General features: G+C 38.5%; 1 protein-coding gene across 1 annotated transcript; it reads right to left on the bottom strand.

Moving 5' to 3' along the window:
- Window positions 1–650: 650 nt before the first annotated feature.
- Window positions 651–27,143, bottom strand: LOC115367482 (metaxin-1-like). Its single transcript, XM_030063259.1, has 8 exons — window positions 27,015–27,143; window positions 15,219–15,288; window positions 12,495–12,574; window positions 11,465–11,557; window positions 7,512–7,694; window positions 5,140–5,216; window positions 2,269–2,426; window positions 651–1,272 (listed from the first exon to the last, which is right to left on the bottom strand). The coding sequence occupies exons 1-8, from the start codon at window positions 27,093–27,095 to the stop codon at window positions 1,061–1,063; spliced, it is 954 nt and encodes a 317-aa protein (XP_029919119.1). The 5' UTR covers window positions 27,096–27,143; the 3' UTR covers window positions 651–1,060.
- Between the last annotated feature and the right edge of the window lie 327 nt (window positions 27,144–27,470).

The following is a 27,470-nucleotide window of genomic DNA, read 5'->3' as shown; positions in this document are numbered from 1 at the left end:
CCTCGAACACATGTACACATGTTAGAGGACAGAAATAACAACTTAGTACTAAACGACAACTGACGAGCTTCTTGTTTTCCTACAATCCGTCCATTACTGCCATGCATCATAACTCAAACTGTGTATATTAAACAGTTTGAGTGGTTTAAGTTACTTTTCAGAATGTTAGTTGGGGGGAAGTCCAGCTCAATGGCAGGAGGCTAACAGTTAGCATTTGGAGCATCCAGCCAGTATCCAGCACTCAGTAACAATGAGAGGAAGAGAGCTCCACTACTGTCCTACACAACAGTTAGAGGGAAGTGAAATAATATATAATTTCTCAAACTGGATGAACTGTCCCTGAGTATTAAGTATCCTTCTTGGCACATATGCTCCATCTGGGACTGCTGTACCCTGTACATATTAGATATTTTTGGAGTCTCACAAAAAAACCCTAAGTGCTATTACAGTGAGCATGATGGGCTGCCTGTTATATACTCTGTATTCCAGTGCACTAAACGCCAAGTCAGTGTCAGGCAAGGCAAAGGCTAAAGGAAACTTTGGAGCCTCTCACCGAATACACAATGAGACTTACTGTGAGTGATTTACTGTCCCATTTTACAAAGAACTTGAGAAAACGGGAATCCTGTGACAGAATAAGCCAAAATATGTGAGATGTTTCAACAATTTTATTATTAATGACCTGAAATCAAGTCAACATCCCGTTTGCCAAAGTGAAACCTGACAAAACATCACAAGAAAGGATCAGCCCCCCCACCCCCAGTCACATTAACATCCACAAGCAAGGTTACATACCATTTTTGAATTACATAAATAGTCCTTGAAGATTAAGAGGTAGGTGATAGTATACCTCCTGGGGGCAAAGAGAAAAAAATAGTAAACAGTAAAACAGAGGCTACCTTCTTGGCATGTTAGCGGTTCTGATTACAAAAGTTTACCACCTTACTGGTGGTTGGGTTACTGAGGAATGCAACTCCATTACCCCCGTTCAATCTTCCAAAGTACATTACAAGTATGTGAAAGCACTCATGTCTCTTGAAAAAGATGACCTGGAGCTGGCTCAGTCCGCTTCTTCGTCATCAGCACGCTTTCGTGCCTGCAGAGCTCTTTGGGGTTGGACCCGCTCAATGCTCACAATCCCTGTTAAAATAGCGTAGCCTAGCATGGCTCCAAATGCAAACAGTGCAGACAGGATCTGGTTGCGTCTTAAGTGTGGTTCACTGTCAAAGTCACTGCCATCTGCATGGGTGGGTGTTTTGTGGCTTGAGTTGTCTGAAAGACACATGACAAGACAGATAAACAGAACGTGACAAAAAAGTTGCAAACCCAGTAACTGCAATGGTGTTTTACCTGTTCATTTTTAAAAGCTGCACTATAAGATTTCCATGTAAACTGAGTTTGGATACCTGATCCGAGCCTGTCGGGACCCATTCGGACAAAAATTTTGAAATTGTGTTCAGGCTTGTGTTGGGTTTGGTCCCGTCTGCATTATTTTAGTGAAGTTATAGTGTGAAAAAAGGCAACACGTAGGCTATTTCAGGTGGTAAATGTAACCTCGCAATGGAGGACAATCAAACTCTGGGGCTCGGGTTGGGTCGGACAAAAATATGCAGCCTGATCTACACTCTACTGTAAACATATCCAGACCAAATCAGGGACACTGTAGATCTGACAAGTTTGCCAAAATAAACCATTTGAAGGATTAGGGTTCACAACAGCCAGTTTGGCATGAAATAGCAGGTAAACACTGGTGTTACTAATAACACTAATGAAGGTTCTGTTCCATTTAGGTCAAATGGCCTGTTCACACCAAACAGGATTGGAATTATCGCATCGCAAACTTGCACGAATATGGCTGCAATTTTTTTACTAGTGTCGAAGAATTTCAGCTCACGCGAGTGATGTTGATTTTACAATTCTGTGTCATTTGCAAAGTGAAAATTTACATCGGCTGCTACAAAATTCACATCTATTTGTATCTTTGTATTGACTTTGTATGCAATTGCATTGTGTGAAAAACTAATTTCGTGTTTGGACTGAACACAGGAACAGAGCCAGGGCCTTGTTATTGTTCATGCTAATGTAATTTTACAAAATAACATCCAAAACACAGACTGATATCCCTTCACTTCACTTCAGAGAGAATTTATCAAGCTCCCTGGCTTTCTTCCTGTACTCAAAATTCCATGATATTCCAGTAAGTCCCCAAGCAATGGGAAGCCTTCAGCATCATTTCTGTGCATCAGCTGAGTGTGTTTGAGGTCTCACCTTGGCCTGTTGATGGAAAGTAGAGCAGCAGGATGTTGGAGCAGAAGTTCCTCAGATTGTCCAGGGAGTTCAGATGCTGCTGGAGCTTTCCATTGGGCAGTTTGATCTTCAGCAGAGGAGCTAGGTGGCCAAACACATAGGCATCCAATGAGGATGGACTGGACACACAAAGAGAGAACAAGTCATTTTTTTTTTAGATTTCACCACATATGCTTAAACACTATTTGGACAGGATTAGTTTTCCAGGTGGACGTCAGGTCATTTGCTGTATCACAGATGTCTTCAGTGATTTTAGTGCAGTCCGAATCAACCATGTCTGAGTTTTTTAAAAGCTAACCTCTGTGATTATTAGAGAGCAAATGACCTGCTGTTTTTCACCTCAGCTCAACTCACAGCTCCTATGACAAATTTAATCCCTTTCGAAAGGAAACCTATGTATAGGATTTAACAGATGGGCATTTAAGTAATGATTTGACTGCTTTAGAATACTGTTGGCCCTATATGATTACTAAGGCTCAGCTGCACCAACCAAGGATGAATTCAACTCTAAAATTAGATATACTGTGTCTCCTCAAATAAAAGCTGGTACTGGGGTGCCTTAATGTCTCACCTACTACAGTGCATACCACATATCAAGGCTGAGTCCATACCGCAGTGGCCTGGGTTTGAATCTGGCTCAGGCCCTTTCCTGCATGTCATTCCCTTTCTCTCCCCTGCCTTCCCTGTCTCTCTCTACTGTCACTATCTAATAAAGCAGACATGCCAAAAAATTATCTAAAAAAACAAAGCCAGTACTTAATTAAAGCCAGGTCTCCAATAACGGCCAACTGTTTTTGTCACCAAACCCAAGCAGCCACTGCTTTTCAGCCATGAAAAACCTCTTAAACGTCCTTTTGAAAATAGGAAACTCACCACATAGTCCCATAACTCTTTTTAGCCACTTTCTGTTATGAATTTCCCAATCACCCGACTCGCTGTGTTTCTGTTGCTGCTACGCAGCTGTTACATCATCTAATGATGATATCACTTGCACACCTATGGAGTTGCATTCAAGAAACTTGGATATCAAACACTTTGACAAGAAACTACCTAAACTGAAGCCGACCAGAAAAGAAGGAGGCTAAAATATGAGCAAATATACTTCAACAGAGGGAGTTAGAAATAAAGGCCTCTCTCTAATAAAAACCTCCTGAAAAAAAGGCTTGGTACTTGCTGCAGTTCAGGTAAATAAAGGCCCTGGCCACTATTTGAGGAAATACGGTAATCAGTTCCCACCAGAGGAGCAGTAGCCATCACAGATTCTAATCCTTTCAGAAACATTTAAACATAAGAAACCTGACACTGATCCAGGGGATACTGAATTTTGTTTTGAAAAGTATCACCTGGTATGTAATGAGCCTTATAGACTTTGTGTTTAAATATGAAATGTTAATTGATAAAATGCACATTTGTTTAGAATACGGATAGTTGAAATATTGTCTGTGTGACTCATAGAACCTAATCATGTGATTTGTAAACTGACAGCATGTACTCCATTTCTGTTGTTTCCCCTCTCATGCCCACTTGCATGAAAACTGGAGATCAGAAGGGGCGCAGCCAAAGGCAAGGTCCTCACTGTGACATCACTGATTGAGTGTAGCCAAAGGTGCAACATGCCTAAACTTGACTTGCACAGCTTTGTAGGGCGCAGGGATTTGATGACAGTTGGTCCATCATGTCGGTAAGCTAAATAGTACCATATTTGGCTCCTGGCACCAGTTTAGCTGGAATGGAACCAAGTTCAACACACAGTGGATTTACTGAAGCTGCTGAATGTTTGAAGCTGTCTGTGACTGCTGTAGTTCACTGTCAAGAATAAACCTGAGGCTGTCTATTCCAGTCCTCCGCTGTCTTATTTTAAAGGGATAGTTCACCTGTTTTGATAAGTCTGTTATTATTTCACGTTCCCCCTTCCTAGTAACTCATTATTACTGAGTGTTGGATACTGGCTGGATGCTCCAAATGATCGAACTCTTCTAACTGCCTTCTGCCATTGAGGTGGACTCCCTCTCCCAACTTACATTCTTGTAAGCTATGGACTTAATCAGGGCAACAAAGAGGGCTCAATATCACTTTACAGGTGTCATTTTTCAAAACTAAAATGCACATACAACTGAGTCCACATGGAAAATATTTACCATTTATAACAGAATTTTTATTAACAATCGAAAAGATCTAGCAACTTATGCACTTTTGTAGAATTCTAAAAGACAGCTGGCAAGTAATGTGGCTAGTTTCTTCTTTTCTATCACATTTCATGTATACCAGCCACCGCTGTATCTGAGGACTGCAACCACAGCTGCAACCACACAAGAAATTAGTTCTAGTCTAGATATTTTCTTTTTTCTTTTTTAAATGGTCAACATTTTTTGAGCAAGTTTGGCCTCTAAAAATTCTGCTACTAATCATTAAAGTCAAACTTTGTTTTTTTTTTTTGTTTTTTGTTTTTTAAAGAATGTTAGCCGGGGGAAAGTCCACCTAAATAACAGAAGGCTAACAGTTAGCATTTGGAACATCCAGCCAATATCAATAAGAGGAAGATTGCACCACTACGGTCCTACATAAAAACTAGGGGGCAAGTGAAATAATATCCCATTCTTCAAAATAGGCGTACTATACCTTTAATTACTTAGTCTGCAAATAAATGTCCTCTGAGTGTGATGCTGAAATGGAATTTGGTCAAAGTATTTAAGGCTTATTAAATTCAGTGCTGACACACGACTGAAATCTCAGCAGCTAGCTTATTGTACTTATATCACCATTTCACAATGTTAGTAATACACAGTTACCATTTTTAATGGTCTGTGTTGTTGGAGAGTTAAAGTCACTTACAAGTCACCAAAGAAGAACTTGTGAGAGCCCAGGCGCTGAGACAGCAGAGTCATACACTCTAAGGCGTCTCGATAGAGCTGTGGAGAAAACACACAACGCTTACATGGCTGCTAATATCGACAGTTAAAGGCAGGGTTTCCATCAAAGTATGTCATTTATGATGTACCAAATTACAAAAAAGGAAATGGCAATTAAAAAAAGTAGCTGTGGTTATATGTCCATTTGTTGGCACAGCAAAGTGTCATACATGTTTCTCGAAGATGAGTCTCATATTGTATGAACATTAGCTGGTACATCAAAATATTATAGGTGTTCATACTCCATCCTAACCTGACAAATAACTACTATTTTTCATCAGTCAAGAGGCGTAATACCAATTCCTCATTGAATGCAGCTTCATGACAGATTTTTTTATTGTTATTATTATCATCTTTGGGACTCAAAAACAAGTAAAAAAAAATATCTTTGTAGATTGACAGATTTGCAGAAAAACAGCCAAAAAAACATTTGTAGCAGGATTCCCAATCGTCTTATCTTTAATAATTTCTCTTCAAAAAACCACCTCACCAAAATGTGGTCCAACAGGTAATTAACTGTCTGACCTACTTACTATATGTTGTGACAACAGAGTGTGTTTTGGCTTTTTGGGATTTATTAAGTTACCACCCCTTTAAGTACAAGCCTCGGCCAATAGAAAAGTGGGGAGTTAATTCATAGCCTTGTGGTAATTGCCATCTGCCAGTTTCAATCTGCTGAAATCCAGTCAAAGGTACAAACTTGTTTCAGCTGACTTGGCTCACACTGAGGTACAGTGTAGTTCACTGTAGCTAGAGTGGGGCACTAACACCGTCAAGATAACCATGCATAAACTGAGTCCATGTTAATGTATTAAAAAAAGGAATGAATATAAGTCCTGTGGTGCAGCTACAGCGACTAGCCTAGTAACATGAATGTTTGAGTCATTAGCTTATGATGAGTAGTTTGGAAGTTAAAAGTTACACACACATACACATACACATACACATACACACACACACACACACACACACACACACACACACACACACACACACACACTCAGCATTAGAAAGGCCTAGGTATAACGCCAACAGGCCAACATGTTAAAGGACATAAATATAATTCTAAATACACTCCTCATCAAAATTTTAAGACCAGTTGACAAATTGCAAGAATTTACATTTCGCACTGTTGCATCTTGAGAAGGTTCTAAGTAGAGCTTCAAACTGCAAAAAGAAGAAATGGGAGTGAGACAAAAAAAAAAAATTGAGTAAGCAATTTATTGCAAACAACCATTAAACTGAAACAGGCCGTTCATACCTGACAGAAAATGACACTGAATCCACATTTTTGCCAAGATTTGGGCTTTTAAAGGCTGTGGTCTTTGTGTGACTTTTGATCAGCTGATGAACAGCCTATTTCAGTTTAATGGTTGTTTGCAATAAATTGCTTACTCAAATTTTTTTTTGTCTACCATGTTGTGGAAATCCATTTCAAAGTTTTGCATCTTTTTGTGATAGGCCACACCCACTACCACGCCCCATTTTGGCCAATCAGCAAAATTCGTTGTTTCTTTCCCCATGACCAAGCTTTCCACAAATTTTGCCATGATTTGGAAGAAAAGTCAGTCATCTCTTTCATGGGCCATGACTAACCTTTCCACAAAGTTTTGTACAAATCCATTCATAATTTTTGGAGATATCTTGCTAACTAACAAATAGACAAGCAGACTGAAAGGGGCAAAAACATAACCGCTGTCCAGCTCTGCTGGGGGAGGTAAATATTCGTCCATTACAAGGTTTCAAAAATCTAACAACACAGAAAGTCATCAAAAGTATGAGCCCAACACCAAAGCATATGTGGACAGAGGGCAGACAGAAAAAGTTTACTTGTCATCCTTGTCAATGATCCATCCAATGCTTAGAGATGCATTGGTCCACCTCTTTTCAGTTCCAATTTGATACAATTCTTAATCCATTCTTATTCTTATTATCATTATTAATATTATTATGTTGTTGTTGGTGGTATTATGTGTAATGTAACATGGGGCTGTAGAAAATCATACAGCACTTCTTAACCAACTGTTGCTGGCTCAGTCAGTGGCAGACTAATGGTACATGTCCACAGGATCCGTCATTTCCATGCTTCGCATTCACTGTCTGTAGGCAGCCGTGCAATGCATTCTGGTAGCGTCGCATTGTGTTTCAAGAGATGGGGCATTAGCGTTGCCGTCTCCTAATTTGCATAGAGGTGAGGTCTATTAGCCAATTAATTTGTCAAAATTTTCCAGACCTGTGAAACCTGCTTTTGACATGTTTCCTCATGTCTCAGAGGAGGCAGATGAGATCCATTACCTCCTTTTCCAGTTGCTCCCCTGGCTCCAGCATGGGATCTCCTCTAACCAGCCTCAGCTTCTCCAGCTGCTGGTTTTGCATACGGTTGGGCAGAAAAAAGTTGAGGGGGAAAGATATATTCTCTGCATACCAGGACCGTGTCACATCAACGTAGTTTTTGGAGTCCACCCACTGGGTGTAAATCTGGGGGAAGGAAATGGACTAGACTGGAACATGTCAGGCGTAGAGACAGAAGAGGACATAACGACTAGAATATACAACATTGACCTTACGGGTTTAAAGCAAGAAATCGTTCTGAGCCTGAAAAGTTGGCCAGATGGAGATGTATACATTATATTTCAGTGATGTATTTTATGAATCTACAACCGCTGTAGGCCTAAAATCACACGTTACCTAAGAGCTTCAAGCCTCAACTTAAGACTGCAAACATACAACAAACTTTGAACCATTTTGGAAAAAATGTTCCAACTGAAATGCTTCTCTGCAGGTTAACAAACTCAGCAACTCCCTGTGCTTCATTCATTCCATATCAGATTTACCATAAATGTGAGTTGCTGACTTGGGAAAAACACCCATGACATCTGTTTTCTAGTGGTAATTACAAGCCAGAGGAGCTTGTTATTAAGAACTGGTTCCAATTTAGTCCCCGTTCCAAATTGCCTATTTCACTCGAACTAAAAAATTACTGCTCTGATGATACATGCTTTAGACCATTTATTTAGAGTTTGAAAAAATGAGAAAGGAGGAAAAAAAACATGAAATCTGCTTGTGCAACATAATCCAAGTCTTCTGAGAGACTGACTGCATCACATAATGGGCATATGTACAGCCAAATAAAGTGGTACACACAAATAGGACATATTTTTTGACACTTGTTCTTGTATCATGTTCTCTCAACTAATGTACTATACCACATGTGTCTTAGCTGTTTTGAAAAGTAATTCTATGGCAAAAATAACTTTACATGGCAATTTCTTTTTTGAGTAATATAGTTAATGCCATTAAAGCTGTATGTAGTCTCTCACCCTTTAAGGCAGAATCTACAGGAATTGGATTTTTTTTGTAACCAACTTGTGGTTTTTGTATGCATTTGTAAATGGAAATGGTAGTGGGTAGAAAAAGATAAACAAGTATACAAACATATCTCTCCTACCCTTTTTCTTGCCACCTTTAGAGTTACATGTGTTCATAAGCCTAAGATCATGGATGAAACATAAACATACTTTACTAGGCATTCCCACAGATAATTAAAGCATATACATTCTAATATGCCTTAATACACCATAATGAATATACTGTATTACCACTGCAAGTAAGTATGTAAACACACACACTTACCATTGTAGAAATTTTGAAAATGCCTACCATGTAGATCTAAAACCCTAACAAAACCCTGACCTAGAGGCTGGATTTATGGATCTTTTTAGTAGGCTTTAGCAGGAAATTTTCTACTTGAGGTCACCAGACATTTTAAGTGCAGACTGTAAACATGGGAGGAAATCCACTGATGGCAGGTAATAAAAGGAAAACTGAGATTAGTTTAGTTTATTAAGTTTAGTACTGCAGGGACAATGAGCACTGATAAACATTTCTGCAAATGTGCCAGTTTAGCCAAGATGGCAAATTTTCAACTAGAGGCCCTGAGCAGGAGAAATGGAATCAATCAAATTTAGAACAGGAACACCATCACATATATCACAAACCAATAAAGACTAGTATATTCTGCAGGCATGTGTGATTGAGTGTTAAATTCATAGATAAAGATGATGTTGGATGTCTATAAAACAGGTGAATGCTTTGAGCCCTTTGAAATCTAAGCAAATTCACTTGATTTCTTTCAAAAATGTGAAAAATGGTGATTAGCCAATTAGCAACAAATTACCAGATCATTTGTAAAATAAAATTAGTAAAAAAGGTAATCACAAGATAAGCAAAACAAACAAACAAAAAACATGCCTGAAAATTAGTACAGTTTCAAGTGCAACAATTTATTATCAACATAACTATATACTGCATTTAAAAATCTAAAAATTTAAAAATGATCAGTGATGCATGATTGATGTCAGATTTCTTTAACGTTTTAAACCCTTTGACCCATTAGCAAGACTCTAGTAAAAGCTTACAAGAAAATTAGCAAATTATTAATGGAAAATTAGCAATAACAAATACAGAATGTAAGAAAACTACTATTATAGATAAACATTTAAAATTTAAAATTCAAATTTTTTCAAGAAAAATGCCATAAAATTATCGCAAAATAACTAGAAAATAACTTGAAAATAAACAGAAATTGAATTTTGTTAAGAGGGAGAATTAATATTACTTGTTAATTCTACTTCCTTAAGAAGGTCCTATTTTACTATCAACATGTAAATGTGTTGGGCAGGGGTGTACTGTGTCACTTCTGAATACCTAACTGTCTCCTCCCAAAAGAATTGAGCCCGGGGCTGCTGAAGATGTTCCGACTCACTCGTTTCCAGATGCATCTCTTTTCCTCAGTGATGTCTGTCCCTCATTTCTTTATCCTCCCCCGTTTTTGTTTTTACACAGGAAGCCAGACATTTTAATACAGGAAATGTTGCCCAATGTTGGTGACAGTAAACTATTAAGACAGTTCTCCTTAGGGCCAAAACTAGTAAATAAGGACATTTAGCATGACCCCAATCATTTGACATCTGAATGTGCAGGCAGCTTGTCATAAGTAATACTGCTTACTTTGAATACTGTTTGCTTAAACCAGGTAGAGCACATTTCCCAAAGTGGAATGCAATCAGCATGTCTACATGTATCAGAGATTTAAATTATGCTATTTATGAAATAATTTCTGACATCATTTTCATCATATTTGAATGAACATTTCAGTTCAGTATAAAGTGCTTCACATTTTCAGGTAGGAATGTGGTTGGTTACTAACTATATGTGTCCTTTATCTACCCATTTTTCCACCACAGAAGTTGGGACAGGTATGTACAAGGATATTCTTACATTTCTCTACACTGGTCAGTATGATAGCAGTATAGAACCTAACACAGCTATAGATGTATAGGTGAGTTAGGTTAATACAGAATACTAGTTTTCTAACACATTCAGATTTAGAGTTTTTTAACCTCAAAACCTCCAACAGGGAAGAGCCTGGTTAATAAAATTAGATAAAACGTTAAGGTCAAATTAAAACCAAATAAACTCAAATTTAACACAATTTCATGACATCAAAGGCCTAATATATCTGAAATTGAATTCAAGAGATTTTTAAAGACTGTATAAAGGACCTGCAGACACCCTAATAATTATTTTTCTGTGTGTCTGCACTAACAGCCATTATTCACCTTAGGGCTGAATGATATGGTAAAAAAAACAACAATACAATTTTACTGTAAACCTCATTAAAAGGACAATAATGTGATTTTTGCTGGGGTCTGTACCAAACAAACATGTTTTCTTGCATGTGGAAATACAATTAGTAGGCCAGGGAATCTTTGTAGCACCATAATACTTAATTATAATGCCATTTTGTTGCATCTTTCACCTTGAAAAACAAATTGCAGCCTGTGCAACTAGGATATTGTACTTGTCATACTGGGATTTCAATAATATGTCTATTAATTGTTCAGCTCTAACTGACCTTGCTGAAAACTACAGCAATGTACTTAGGACGTGTCAGGACAGGGAACTGTGAAAGGTGATGGGGTCTATAGCGAGACATTACAGTGTTGCTTTTCCCTTTTCTCATTGACTTGAAAGCATTCCTGAAACCACAGGAGGGCCTCCTCCTTCTCTTCCCATGGGCACACTTTGAAAGGACCTAGTAGCTTTGATATTTTTAGCACCAGGATCAGGAAAAAGTGCCTTTCTCCTAACCTTCTCTTTAACGTGTCTGCTGCATAGCATGGGGCACAGCCTTTTACTCTACTGACGCTCATCAACACCCCAAGCCCCTTCACAGAATGTCTTACCAAAGCAGGCAGCAGTTTCTCCTCCAGTAGAGACACAAAAGCCAGAGTGTCTGCCCCCTCCTTGGCTGAGAGGTCATAGTCAGCATTATATTTCTGAAAGAAAGGACAATGTAATACACTCCTCGTAAATAAACCCACAGGGAAAATCCAACTATCAAAATCAAACAATGCCACAATCTCCATTTAAGTAATATGTGATGAAAGCCTTGGTCATTACATACTTCATTTCAGGTTTTTGGCAACTATCCACTTTGCAAATTTAGATTATTTTTGTGCTCCTGCCAATTTTTTCTCCTGTGAATGACCAATATACAGCCATGAGACCAATTTTCACAAGGCAGAAGCATGAAGCAACGCTAAACATGTTGCTGTAAAAGATCAACTACAGTATAAAACCAACTCACCTTTGAAGGACGATGACAGTGATTTTGAGTGTTTGGCTCATTTAATATCTTGCTAGTGGAAAATTGATGGGAACAACAACACCCCCTGATTCTAAATTTTCTGTCCAAAGGGCCTCAACTGCAAATGAGGTAAGAAAGAGCAAAGACTGCCAACAGGGGCACAAAAACAATGTTTTTGTTTGCCCCAAACGTAAGGACGTTGTGAACGAAAATCTTGAACAACGTGATATTATGTCACTCACCCTCGCTGTTGTGTAGGACAGTAGTGGCTCTATCTTCCTCTCATTGTTACTGAGTGCTGGATACTGGCTGGATGCTCCACATGCTAACTGTTAGCCTCCTGCCATTGAGGTTGACTTCCCCCCAGCTAACATCATTAAAAGGACAAAAATAAACTTTCTCCCAGGTACTTTAAGATAGCTGTAAGTAATGCTGTGCCTAGCTGCTTCTTTTCCTCTGCTCCCCTGTACTGCACACATTTCATGGACCTTTCAGGCTCCTGTCAGCCACTGTTTTAACTGAGGACCAGCACAGAGAGCTGAGGCCACACAAGAAGTTTCTCGATGATTTGTGGATCGTGTCACTCGCAGTATGAACACACAGCTAGACTCAAAAATACTGCTTACCTGTTTTCTGAGGTGAATGATGATATTACTGGGTTTTGAAATACTGCCCTCCTCTCTGGTTTTCAAAGCAGGTAAGGTTCCTGAAACAAGAACCCAAAAGTGTTCGGCATCAAGATGAAGAGACAGCCACCCTTACCTCTTTGCTATCAGAACATTTCTGGTTCTTGAATTGGTTCTGGTTGACATTCTTGGAATCAAGGTGCTGACTAGTGAGGCAGCCTCAAGTTTGGAGTGGAACCACTGTGTCAGAGGTGTTGCCCGGCCACTGACTCCAGCATTGTTGACTGATAGCTGAATTCAGCCACAACAATGCCAGCTAGCCACTTCATAATACTAATCCATGTTACCCCGTCCAGTGCTACTCTTAACTGAGCCATGGAGTCCACATACTCCCTCCTCAGTCTATTTTTTTAAACTTGATAATTTGGCCTTTGGTTCTAACAAGCCCAGCCTTCATCAACTCTTCAGCAATTTCAAGACATAATTTACCTTCTTTCGTACTCCCTTAAATCGAATTTCTGAAATTCAGGAGATGCCCAAATTAAAAGTAACAGTTTCTTGGGCAGACCACCGCATGCTCTTCAACTTCTCCATATTTCCCTCTAGAATAATATATGCCCACTCTCGCTGTTGTCACAGTTCCCATTTCAGGTCCAGCTAAGTTTTTGTTCCAGCTGGATACCAACTTTTCAGGTTCTGGACAAATTCATTTTTGATCACAGTTTTCAGAACAGTTCAAAATTTTGCAAAATTTTGTTTTGCAAACTGGGATGGAGGCAGTTCCAGTTGAAAAGGCTGAACTGTGACCTGAAGGACTTTTGGAAGAATGATAAGAGCATCAGGTGCTCTGTGCCACAATGTGACCTGCTTCTTGGCAAACTTATTTCATTTAATCGAGGGAAGGGGAAGAAGTCAATCAGTACCTTGCTATTTGTTATGAGTTGACTCATAAGCTGATGATTTCAGCTCATTAGCGTTAGATCAATTAGATTGACATATCATTGTGTCATGCATTCATATGTAGATGTGAGACAAGTATTGGCCTGAGCAAAAATGGCATCTGGTCTAGCCAGTGGATTCTATCAATATTACAATGGCTGTCTGTAGTAGGCTCTTAACCTGAACTGATTCTAATGCAAGCTGTTGATCTGATTTCGCTCAAGTACGCAGGAAGATCTTATGGTTGCTCTCATGTTAACTTCAAATATGCCATGTTGATTTTTTGAATTTTACAGCTATTCCCATAGAACTATTACCTGGATGTTCAGGTAGAATTGCAACTATGTCTCCAGTAAATATAATAACCTCTGAATACACAGAGGTTACCAATGATGTACAGGTCTTCTTGTGCAAATCTGCAGTTTATAATTTATTAAGTAAAAATTCAAGTGCAAATGGACCTATTTTGGTTAAAAAAAAAAAAAAAAAAGAGTTTTCCTGATAGTATTAAGGGGGCATTTTAGTTTTAGGCAGACAATTTCTTGTTCTCTTTTTATAGACAAATGATTTTTTTTTTTTTTTTTTTTTTAATCTTTCTCCTGTCATCAGAAATGGAAAAAGCACTGTATTCTATAGAGCATGTATTGTAATGTGATGGGTGTCATTTTCATCCTCACTACCTAGGGCTACACATCGACATTCTCACCTGCAGATTATTGGAAACCACCTTACTTAATATGTAATAATTACATAAAGATTAATACTCTGATCCAAATAAAGTTTCTATTACAAAACATTTTGTTTTTGCATAATTCGATTTTTTAGTTATTGTGCGGCTAACTGTTTACTTCTGCAAAAATAAGGTGAATAGCCTTATTTTGGGTTTACCTCAATATAATGCAAATAATCACCGCGGCGGTTATTCGGGTGGGCGTTTAATACGCAAAATGGGTGCAGACCCCAGGCGTTTATAAGAACCAGGCGGCTATTTGCAGCCAGGTGATTAATTGGTGAAATACGGTATTTATTTTTGAAATTCAGCTTGCCTTTGCAACCTTTCCTGGCCACACAACAAGGGTGTTTTTGGGCACCGAAAACACAACTTTTGGAAAGCACTCTTAAGTGTAATTTTTTGGAAGCACTATTTTCCTTGAAAACACCACTATTTAAAAACACTGATGTCTTTGCTTCTGTGTGCATGCTGCCAGCATGGCACTGACCTCACACAGGCACCACTTTGATCCTGCAGTTCTTTTCTACAACTTGAATTCATTTGTGACTTTTAGGAGGAACTCAGCCTCCTCCTCTGTCCAAATAAACCACTTAGCCTTGTTTTGATCATTCCACTTCCTTTTCCCTACTGTTTTGGACATTTTAAGACATTTTGAAGTCGATTTTCTCTTACATCTATAGCTAACTGGGATGTCAGCAAGCTGCTGCACTTACTCACCTTCTTTGCTTCGCCGTTGCTTCTTTGCTCATATCAAGGAAACATATGCATTTTTGTGCTGTTGTGTATACAGAGATATTTTTAGAGTTTAAAAAAACAAAAACAGATAAAGTTGCAATGATGAGCAGGGGCATGCAAGACACTCCTGTGATTTCTCAAAATTTGGCTTTGAATTACCATTTTTAAGTTTTGCAAGAAAAAATGTTTCACAAAAATCAGTGTGCCACTGTACCAACTTAATAACTAACTGAGTAAGTGAACTTAGTCCCATGTTTGTCAAAATGTCAGTCAGGTGTGGGTTCCTATTTAACCAGGTGGGGGGCGGGTGGACTCACCTGTGGGGCTTTTCCAGGGGTTGGTAATCTTGTGAATTTTGAGTGGAGCACCAGCAAACTTAGAATATGCCTAAGAGAGAGATACAGATGGTTTAAAAAGAAATTCAAAGGTGTCATAATTATGTGAAAAGCTGTCACACCTTAATGTTGCTTTGATTTACAAGATCTGGTTACAAGGAGTCAAGCAAAGGCTGACCAGAAGGAATGAGGCTAGGCCAAACACTTGTCTTTCAATTGTACATCTTTTTTTTTTTATTATTATATCGCGCAACAGGACTTTAAAGCGAGCATCTACTTACATTCACTTTAAAAATGGAGGTATCACTTATAAATGCCTATGAAAGGTGTTTGATCTGCCTTCAAAGAGTAGGGCTACACAATATGGTATAAAAAATTATATTTCAATTATTCTAACACATATTGTAATTACTTCTGGAGAATAGGAGTTGTAGTTCAGGGTGTCTCTGTAGCTCCAGCGTACCTCATTTCCAACAGTACACAGTCACATTTAACCTTTATCAAGTAACTGCTGCAAGTTTGACATTGCTTTTATCCATACTGCAATTTCAAAACAATTTAGATTTTTTGTGCAATCATATCACAGACATCTTTCACAAGCATTTCAAGAAAAGAAATCTGACACTGAACCAGCATCACTAATCTGACATTTAAATATGTTAGTGCAGTGCCTGTTAAAATTATGGGTGGGGGATAAAATGAAGTCTGATGTCTCACAATGCTTTTTTAATGTTTTTTTATGTGTGATTCATATGTGATGATGTTCGCCCTCACAGTAGCCATTTCACTGCAGTCAGACCGTTTTTTGAAACTTGACATCACTGCATAAAATTACCTACAGTGACCTTTAGGATAATCACAGCCTAATGAAATTCAGGATAACTCAAAAAACAAAAATTGCAATAAACCGTAAAATTTAATCACAATACTTCAGAATCACAATACATATCGAATCAGCACTCAAGTATCATGATAGTGTCGACTTGGGAGATAAGTATATCATCCCAGCTCTAGTTAAAATGTGTGAAAATGTTAAGAGTATACATGTGTTTTGGGTGCAAAAGCTGAAAAACATTATGAATACATTATGGCGTCAGTGCAACATTCAATGTGAATGAGTAAGATCCAGATTTGACATGGCTCAGTAGTGTGACTTGAGGTGATCTGGACTGACTGGAGATGTGTCCACATGCTCCCTACACAGACAGCAGCAGCATCCTCACACACATCGAACACCCCAATACCGGTGTGTGTGTGTGTGTGTGTGTGTGTGTGTGTAGCGCACATAATGTTGAACAGAATGCGGAACGTAGCGCCGCGGGACATCGTTGGTGGGGGAACTGTTTTTGCAGTTGCGCTCACTAAGCAGTGGGGACTCAGAAAATGAAGCTGAAGAACTTTTCCCAAAAAGAGGAGCTGTGTCGGCTGTTTGGAAGTTCTTCTGCTTCAAAAAAACCGTCTGGCAAAGGCAAAGAAACTTTACAGGCTACAGCAGCGCACTGACATAGATTGTGTAACAAAGTGAAGAGTTCCCTCTCGGCTCTATTTTCACTGGCTAACAGCAGCACACTGGCTTAGCTTGTCTATTCAGAGAAGAGGTATCACTTCGGCTTATTTTTCAATCTATGTTATCACAGGCATACTACTGCTCATTCATTGGTAGCTGAATTGTTAGGTCTGTTTGATAAGTAATTAACATTTTTAAAATAATAATAATAATTTAACATATTGTTAAATTAGTCAAATCAGTCTGCATATTAATGCAAGTGGCCTTAAATTTGCATAATAAAAAGGTTCTGTATTTTGACTGCAACTGTCATGTATTCTGATTCCTTCACTTCATTAGAATCATGAGTGCCACCTCTTTGCATCATTTTGTGTTGCCATGTAAACCTGTGTTAATACTAGGGTGGACAACTTCAGTATTCATTCCTCATGACAGTAAAATAGGTCATTCTAAGTTAATTTACTGCAGTAATTCTTCTCTAAATCATTAGAAAATGTGGTTAACACCCAGTCGTGCATGAAAAAAGAAAATACCGTGATATACCGTGAAACCGTTATAATTTTGAAAAATACCATGATATACATTTTTGGTCATACCGCCCAGCACTAATCCTACCAGCCGTCTTAGTTCTTCCTGGCTGGTTGGAATGATCTTTTTTTATAGGTGGTGATGTTTCCCTCGCTTCTGCCCCCAGATCTCTGAGTTCAGTTGGTATGTTACTTGTTGCTTCTTGGACATTCACTGCCGCTGTTCTGCTCTCTCTCATCATTATTTTACCTCCCTCTTCTGTCTCCTTTCCTTCTCTTTGCCATGTTCTGTCTCCCTCCTCTATCCTTTCTGCCTCATCTGTAATAACACTATTTTTGACAAAAAAAATAAAGGTCAATTCTCCAGCTGTACAACATAAGTAAATGTGTCTATTAAAATGAGTGTCATATTCCAACGTATTCTCATGAAACGGTTCGTATGATATCGTACGAAAAATAATGCACAAATTTTCGTGCATATTCCTACAAATTTCCAGCAGCACGAGCGATCAGCGCGCCTGCGCGAGCCCCGAAGCGAGAGCCTTAAGAAAAATGGCGGACATTCCTTTTATTCTCAGTGGAAAATGCAATATTTTAAGAGAGCTTATGCATTCAAATGCGTTTTGATAACATTTCTAGCGGGAAATGTGCATTTCATTTCCAAAATCTTCGTTCAGTTAGTGTATATAATGTTTACTTTGTTAGTTATTACGAAGATTCTTTCAGGTTTCTATCGTTGCTATGGCTGTTGCTATGGACGCTGCTACCACTGTCGCTGATGTAGCTTCCGCTCGGAAGTCCCTTCCTCACTGACTGTCACCGTGGAAATGTGGGGAGGGAGGCGTGGGGTTAACCTGCTCTCACAGAAATCTGTGAAATGAGCATGACCTCCTAATAACGCATTGCGTGCTCCTCGCATGTAACCTGTTTTAATCAATTTCTATGGTTTTAATTCTGTGTGATCACCACACAAACGGTGTTCACTGGAAGTCGGCGAGAAGTGACGTCACGCTGTGGGTGGTAGTTCATAGATCCCGGAAGTGCAAATTTAATCGATATTCCGGAAAAAGGTCTGATTATTAGCCATAACGTTGTAACCATCCAAGGCAGACTTACCACGAGCTATGAGGATGTGTAACGATGGCATGTGCTTCAGCCGAGTCCACAAGTCCCGTATAATATCAACTTTATTTTAAGAAAACACGTTTTATTTGCGATGTCATATCACGGAGAAGCACTACATTACCCATAATCCTAGTGTTTATCAGCGACGTGTCTGATTTTACTTTCATCAATAAAGTCAATAAAGTGTAATAAAGTGCATGAAAGTTGATAATATGCTGATATGTTAGGCCATTGAACACAACCCTTTCAGTCAGCGAAACAGAGCGGGTGGAAAAACCGCGGAAACACGTCAAAATAGCACTAACGATTTATATAGTCTATATATATATATATTTTTTTTTTTTTCATAACACATCTTTACTCGTGGTATAAACATAGGCTACATGTTAAGGTTATGCTTTTGCTGTTGAAAAACTACCGTATGTATGGTTTTTAAACCTAAATTCACAATGTTTATCCTAACCCGGAAGAGGGGTACCAGAACTACAATTCGTGCAGAGTTGCAACACACAGAGGTGTCCTGCGCCATAGATTTTGTAGTTCTAATATGTTATGTCTATTATGTGATGTTGTGATCACTAATTTTTCAATCTTTATTATAGTTTTTGGGTGTGGGAAGAACGCCTGTTTGGTCAGATTTTATTTATTTTTTTCTTAAGATAGTGAAATCATGTTTTTTCCATGTTTTGACACTAGTCAGTGGCGCCCCCTATTGGTTTGCCATCGGACATGATAGTAGAGGTCAAGAGCTTTCCAAAAATGTTGACCCCATGTCTGTGCCATTTTTTGTTGCTGCACTGTAAGCCTTTAAAAGTGTCTCAGGTGGCCATATTAAGTCAATGGGAAAATATGAAATATGAAACACTGAGTATTTTAAGGGGAAAATAAGCTTTGAAATGGTCCAAATTGAAAAGTATGACTGTGTTTAAGACTAACATCAATATTATAAATAAATTTGGCCATTAAATCCCCCCTTAAAGAAGTTTGACTGATTTTATCAAGCTTGGCCCTAAAAGAGGTCTGCAGATGTACACCTGAGACAGCCTTGACTTGGAGCACGATGAAAATCAAACTTTGTCACAGAACAACAATGAAGACATCGTTTGAAAGTTCTTGACCTATGGAGTAACATATCTCAGTATGAGACCAGTGCGCAGTTCCTGCTCCCCACGAGTGCCCTTAGAACCTTGCACCTGAGACACTTTTAAAGGCTTACAGTGCAGCAACAAAAAATGGCACAGACATGGGGTCAACATTTTTGGCAAGCTCTTGACCTCTACTATCATGCCCGATGGCAAACCAATAGGGGGCGCCACTGACTAGTGTCAAAACATGGAAAAAACATGATTTCACTATCTTAAGAAAAAAATACATAAAATCTGACCAAACAGGCGTTCTTCCCACACCCAAAAACTATAATAAAGATTGAAAAATTAGTGATCACAACATCACATAATAGACATAACATATTAGAACTACAAAATCTATGGCGCAGGACACCTCTGTGTGTTGCAACTCCGCGCAGATTGTAGTTCTGGTACCCCTCTTCCGGGTTAGGATAAACATTGTGAATTTAGGTTTAAAAACCATACATACGGTAGTTTTTCAACAGCAAAAGCATAACCTTAACATGTAGCCTATGTTTATACCACGAGTAAAGATGTGTTATGAAAAAAAATATATATATATATAGACTATATAAATCGTTAGTGCTATTTTGACGTGTTTCCGCGGTTTTTCCACCCGCTCTGTTTCGCTGACTGAAAGGGTTGTGTTCAATGGCCTAACATATCAGCATATTATCAACTTTCATGCACTTTATTACACTTTATTGACTTTATTGATGAAAGTCAAATCAAACACGTCGCTGATAAACACTAGGATTATGGGTAATGTAGTGCTTCTCCGTGATATGACATCGCAAATAAAACGTGTTTTCTTAAAATAAAGTTGATATTATACGGGACTTGTGGACTCGGCTGAAGTACATGCCATCGTTACACATCCTCATAGCTCGTGGTAAGTCTGCCTTGGATGGTTACAACGTTATGGCTAATAATCAGACCTTTTTCCGGAATATCGATTAAATTTGCACTTCCGGGATCTATGAACTACCACCCACAGCGTGACGTCACGGAATCTCGCCGACTTCCAGTGAACACCGTTTGTGTGGTGATCACACGGAATTAAAACCATAGAAATCGATTAAAACAGGTTACATGCGAGGAGCACGCAATGCGTTATTAGGAGGTCATGCTCATTTCACGGATTTCTGTGAGAGCAGGTTAACCCCACGCCTCCCTCCCCAGATTTCCACGGTGACAGTCAGTGAGGAAGGGACTTCCGAGCGGAAGCTACATCAGCGACAGTGGTAGCAGCGTCCATAGCAACAGCCATAGCAACGATAGAAACCTACACTGAGAATAAAAGGAATGTCCGCCATTTTTCTTAAGCTCTCGCTTCGGGGCTCGCGCAGGCGCGCTGATCACTCGTGCTGCTGGAAATTCGTAGGAATATGCACGGAAATTTGTGCATTATTTTTCGTAGGAATTCCTACGAACGTTTCATGAGAACAGCCTGCATATTCTTTCTAGATGCATAAACAATGTGTAGGTGAAAAAAAAAAAAACGTGCTATGCCTTTTCCCACATAAACTGTGAACAGAATGTGCTTTTTGTGTTTTTTTTTTTGTTTTGTTTTGTTTTTTTTGGTATTTACACATATTGGCAAAATGCCACATTTACTAAGGTAACACTTATTAATTTAAATTGCTTTTGTGTGATTAATTTGATCATTCTTTTAATTTACAACAAGTCAGAGTCAAGTTATCCTTAGTTGTGACACAGCTTATAATGTCAGTTTAGATATGAGTGCTAAAAAAGTATCATGGATGCATTTCTGAGATATCACCACAGATAATTATTAATTTGAAAAAAAAAAAAAAAAACAGCTCCCCTGGTTTCCAAGGGTTAAAGACAGAGGAATGTCACCAAAGTGAGCCTTTAGGAACACAGCTAACAGAGCTTCATGCTGATGAGGCAAGAAACAAGGACTTTTTCCACTTAGAGCTTGTGAACATAAAACTTTATGACATGTACGGTCTGATGAAAAGACACAACGAGTTCTGCTTTCTTTAAACGTGTGCTCAGTGTGAGCTGAGGAATGACAAATATTCAAGGAGCCAAAATTATGATTTGAAGTCGCATTAGCAGTGGGAGTTGAAAGAGTGTGAGAACATTATGATGGAAGAAGTCTTCAGGCGGTCTTTCTGAGGTGCGCAGGCCGCCCCGCTCCACCCACTGCCAGGAAAACTACAGCAGAGAGACAAACCGGAGACAGATACCTGTCGAGTCAGAAGGAACGTCTGCACGTTTTCAAGGATCGTGCACAGTGTTGGCAAAGTTAATTTGAAAATGTAACTTGTTACTTTTTACTCATTAAAACTAGTGTGGATGTTACATTATTACTCAGTGGATACTGATTATTTGGCTTGTTATATTACTTTAATATTACCTTCATTAATGGTAAAGATAACAGAAGTAGTTCCCTGTACTTCTTACGCAAATCCATCTACTTATTTAAAAATAGCAGAAAATATTTATGTAAATAAATAAATAAATAATAAATGAATAAAGTGCCGTAATCAGGATTCAGATGGGCTAATGCCTACAAGGTATGACATTATTACTTTCTGTACATACTTATATTACTTATACTAATTTAATCCTTTGAAACCCAGAAGCATATGGCTGTGGATTTATTTCACGCTCCAAATTCCCTTTATTTCTTTTGTAATTTTTTGGTTGTCTTTTTTTAAACAAATTTTTGTGGTAATTTCATTCTAATTACATAATTATAAAAAAATACAAATTCTTATGTATTTTTTAAATAACTGTTTTGGTACTTTTATGGTCATTTGTTTTTTGTTACATTTTACTCTTTTTTTTTTCTTTTTTTTGCTCTTTTTCTCCATGGTTTTGAAAGAAATCAGGTGAATTTGCTCAGGTTTCAAAGGGTTAAACCCTTGAAACCCAGAAAAAAATAATATTACTTTTAAAAATAGCAGTAAATGTTATCATCAACAAATAAATAAAGTGCCATATTTGGAATTTGGGGAGCTGAATGTGCAAACAGAAACACTGCTCCTCTGGTGCCAAGTGACAGAGGCCGTGCAGACGTTACAGGATCTTTCTGGATGCTGATTTAACAATTTGAGCGGATTAAAGTGGTTACTTTAAAGAATGTCAGTCCAGCTCAGTGGCAGGAGGCTAACAGTTAGCATGTGGAGCATCCAGCCAGTATCCAGCACTCAGTAACAATGAGAGGAAGATAGAGCCACTACTGTCCTACAGAACAGCTGGAGGGGAAGTGAAATAATAACACATTTTTCAAAGTGGGCCAACTACCTCTTTAACATTCCAGCCAATCAGAAACAAGTATTCACCAAGTGTTTTGTCATGGATTTGGATTACTTTAAACTGGAAAATATATGAATGGAAGACGACCAATGCATAGGGTCAATTTAAAAATTAAGCAACAGATCAAACTAGGTTTTAGCTGGGAGTCTTTTGTTGGTTGGTTGGTTTGTTGGTTTTGCCTCCACTGGATAGTTTTGTTAGTGGAGTGGTGTGGCAGTGTTGTTTAGACAGCTGCGGGGATTGGGGGGAGATGGGGTGGGGTGGGGGCGGCACATGCTGAGGTCTACACAGAATGTGATAACAGGCCAACCCGACTCTGAAGCCAGGATAAAGTCAGCCTCCGTTTGCCCACCAGTGTGTGTGTTACTTATGAGATAAAATGTGTGTATGTGAATGTGAAGCTCTAGACTTAGTATTTTTACTTGTATATGGGTGATTTCAAAGTAAAAGCACATCTGGACTTGACCGATGTTTAGAGCTACTATAAACTTGTGTCTGGATGAGGTCATCTGGAACATCTCAAAGTTTACTTTGGACTATACTGTACATCTGATGGATGTTCATCTGGATTTGATTATACAAATTGTTCTGTTTGCATGGTTGGTGTTGTTAAACAGGTCATATTTTACTAAGTACTGTATTCTACAAAGATTAAATAAATATGAAGCATTTAGTTACTGTCTGATCTCAACCAAGTTGTGAACTTCTGATGCTCTATTGTAAAATGAGGCTGCAACTTTGATGGGCATCTTAACTGAAGAGCTGAACACAGCTGGATTCAACCAATCCAAGATTTTGAGCCATGCGCTCATGTCTGAAAGGACAAGGTGGCGTTCAGAGGCTCATGCCAGACAGGCTCGGCCGAGAGATGCCATATGTCAAGAGTCTAAATCACCAGCTTCATTTCGTCTTTGTGACATGCCATGTCAGCAGAGAAAGCTGTTGACAGTTTTTAAAATGTGCGACACATTACACAGTTTCTTCAAAAAGCCTACCATAACATAACAAGAGCAAACAGCTGAAGTACTTGTTAGAGCAATGATGGACTGGTGATCTCGGCCGTGTGTCAGCTACAAATACACACATTTGCATGTAGGGTTAATTGTTTCTGATATATCCTAAGGGTGCTAATATGTGATGAGCATAAAATATGAAAAACACTATTTAAATGCAAGGTGCACAGCTTTAATCAACTGAAATCAAAGATGTCACATGACTGTTTCTTTGTTGCACATTTTGGCAGTGCTGCACAGGTGCTGGTGGCGGTGTTGAAAAGAATAGACCCGTTTACAGCCTACGTCATCGAAAAGCTGCGCGCACAGTTTGGCAACAGAAGTACTAGTATTTTGCCCTGGCCGGACAAGTTAACAGCGTTAAATAATACTGTCAACAGCATCAACATGTCGGGCTGTTGTGTGTACAGTTGTCAAAAATCGGTATTCTAAAGGTGGACTCACGACCATTTCAAAGCAACCGAAGGCGGCTGTAGCTTCAAGCTGTCAGGTGTGTAGACTGGACTGAGGACATGATCCAAACTGCTCGCGTCTGCAGTGCCTGTTTTATACAACCCCTGGCAAAAATTATGGAATCACCAGTCTCAGAGGATGTTCATTCAGTTGTTTAATTTTGTAGAAAAAAAGCAGATCACAGACATGACACAAAACTAAAGTCATTTCAAACGGCAACTTTCTGGCTTTAAGAAGCACTAAAAGAAATCAAGAAAAAAATGTGGTAGTCAGTAACAGTTACTCTTTTAGACCAAACAGAGGGAAAAAATTATGGAAGCCCTAGCGTAGCTTGACAAGCAATTGTTCTCTGCCATACTTCCGTTACCTGAATGCGCACACAGCTCACGTTCATCATCTTTGTTTACAAACAGTAAACGGGTCTATAGCTCAAATGGCACATTCAGACCCTCCAGAATGTTAAACATGACACACAGCAAAAAGTTTTCTCTGCATTAGTTGCAACACCACCACCTGCCATCTGCAGCAGCACTGAGTGCAGTGCTTGACTTTTTACCTGGTGTTCACCAGAGACCAGGGTTTTCCCTGCCATTAGCACCAAAGTCTAAGTCTAATGTGGCCATTAATGCCATAGTCTAAGTCCTATTAGATATAACAGATGTTGACAAAGTTTTCCTTTGGGGACAGAATTTACAGTTGGAAAATTGTAATATATCACAATATGTGTTATCACAATACTCAAGATCATGTATAATGTACAAAAAAAAAATTATATATGTATATATATATATATATATATATATATATATATATATATGTACACATATATACACACACACACACACACAATTTTTTTTTTTTTTGTACATTATACATGATCTTGCATGTAGGGTTATTTGTTTCTTATATATTTTGCCAATTTTGCTAATATCTCCTGCTTTGTGGTGAGCTTATATATACATATATATATATATAGGACATATATATATATATATACAGTACAGGCCAAAAGTTTGGACACACCTTCTCATTCAATGCGTTTTCTTTATTTTCATGACTATTTACATTGTAGATTCTCACTGAAGGCATCAAAACTATGAATGAACACATGTGGAGTTATGTACTTAACAAAAAAAGGTGAAATAACTGAAAACATGTTTTATATTCTAGTTTCTTCAAAATAGCCACCCTTTGCTCTGATTACTGCTTTGCACACTCTTTTTTTTTTTTTTTTTTTGTACATTATACATGATTTCAGAAATCAGGATCAGAAATCCTTTATTGATCTCCTGGGGGAAACTGGGTCAGTTGCTCAGTTGTTCAATTCTCAAGAGAAGAATTAAATTATAATAAATAGAAAAAGAAATAAAGATAAAGAAATATAAATAAAAAATAGAAATATATATATGCCTTACAAATTTTGAAAAAAGTATGTGCATTATGTACAAAGTTGTATCAAAAGTATGTGCATGATGTGCATTGAGTCTAATCATTTTAACATGAGGGCAGTGTACAGCAGCAGTGCTGGCAGCACTGAGCACGGCAGGACCCTGCATTCAACAACAAAAAACCAAACGACAAAAGTCATGTATGGAAGGACTTTGCCTTTGAGGCAGATAAAGAAGGAAGCAGCAATGAAGTGTTTTTATTTTAACACAGATCTTTGAGCCTGATTTATTTTTAGTCATGCAATTATGCTACTGCTGATTTTTTTCCATGCAGCCAAATTTCAGCAATGTTTGGTAAGGTCATTTTTCTGTTCCACAAATTTGAAAGCAATAATGCATCAAGTTTTATTTATTTATTTATTTATTTTCTTACTTATTTACTTGAAGGCTATATGCCTCGATATTATGAAGGCTGTGTATATTTATTGTTCATTTGTTATACTAAATCATATATTTATACTTAAGTAGAGGTGATATCTTTTTCTCAGTAATATCAAAACTGGTATGTAGATTATCAATTTTTACTGGTATTGGCATTGACTACCCAAAGTGTGTGTGTGTGTGTGTGTGTGTGTCTGTGTGTGTGTGTGTGTGTGTGAGCTCTGCAGCCAGGCTGAATTCAGACAGCTTTGGGATACGGATGTAAGTTTGATCTCACTGATACAATAACATTTATGTTACAATAACATTTATGTCACCAATCACCAGTGTTTGGTCTATTCTATTCTATTCTATTCTATTCTATAACCTCTAGGACTAGGTGACATGGACAAAATCAGACGTGACGCTGATATGATTTTTACTCAGAAGAGATTTATCAATATAATCTCTTTTCAAAACCTTGTATGTCCAATTTTGGTGATTTTCAAGCTTTAGCTTAATTTAAATATGTGCAGGCTTCTCTGGGTTGAGAAAGCTCTGCAGCCCTTGGAGTTAGGAAACCTTTATAAGACAAATTTAGGAACTGAAAAATGTGTAATTGTCACACTAGCGACAAGACTGTTTTTATTCATTTCTGAGCAGTTGAAATTATGGGAATACAAGGTTTTGGTTGGGCAGCAGCAATATGCAATATTACCCATATTGCTGCTGCCTGGGGGGGCCCGGGGTGCGCTCGGTCCTGGCACCGCCCCTGCTGGTACTGGTTATGATGAGCCGGGCTGTCTAGGTCACGCCATCGCTGTCACTGCTGCTCAACAGAGCGGAAAAAGCACGCCTCGCTGCTCTCTGTCTCTGTGTAAGTCTCTGTATCTACATGACCTCGCCCAGCCTCGTTTAGTGTCTTACCAGGACGGTGAGACACTCGGTATCTATGGACGGTAAACCCCAGTCTCCTCTCCAGCAGTACAGCTCCAACGGCGCCGCCATCTTTCTCCGAGGTGATGCCCTTTCATACCGGAAGCTCTTCGGAGAGCGCTTCGTCTTCCTCCCCTTCGTCTTTTCTCATTGTCAAAATATGAAGCGCTACCAAAGAACATCTAACATTTTAGACAGTGTCAGGAAGAGAGGATTACAACGCTGACATCATTTATAGTGCACATGTAGCAGAAATTTATTATATATAACATAGGCTATATTATATATAATTTATGTGTGTGTGTGTGTGTGTGTGTGTGTGTGTGTGTGTCTGTGTGTGTGTATGTATGTATGTATGTATACACACACGCACACACAACACGCAATAGCATACACATACATACATATATATGTATGGGTTTTTTTGTAAAAAAAAAAAAAAAAAAA

Source organism: Myripristis murdjan, chromosome 11 (genome assembly GCF_902150065.1).
Source record: "Myripristis murdjan chromosome 11, fMyrMur1.1, whole genome shotgun sequence".
NCBI lineage: Eukaryota > Metazoa > Chordata > Actinopteri > Holocentriformes > Holocentridae > Myripristis > Myripristis murdjan.
Note: the sequence above shows the minus strand (reverse complement) of the source record. Positions and strands in the feature narration are given on the sequence as shown.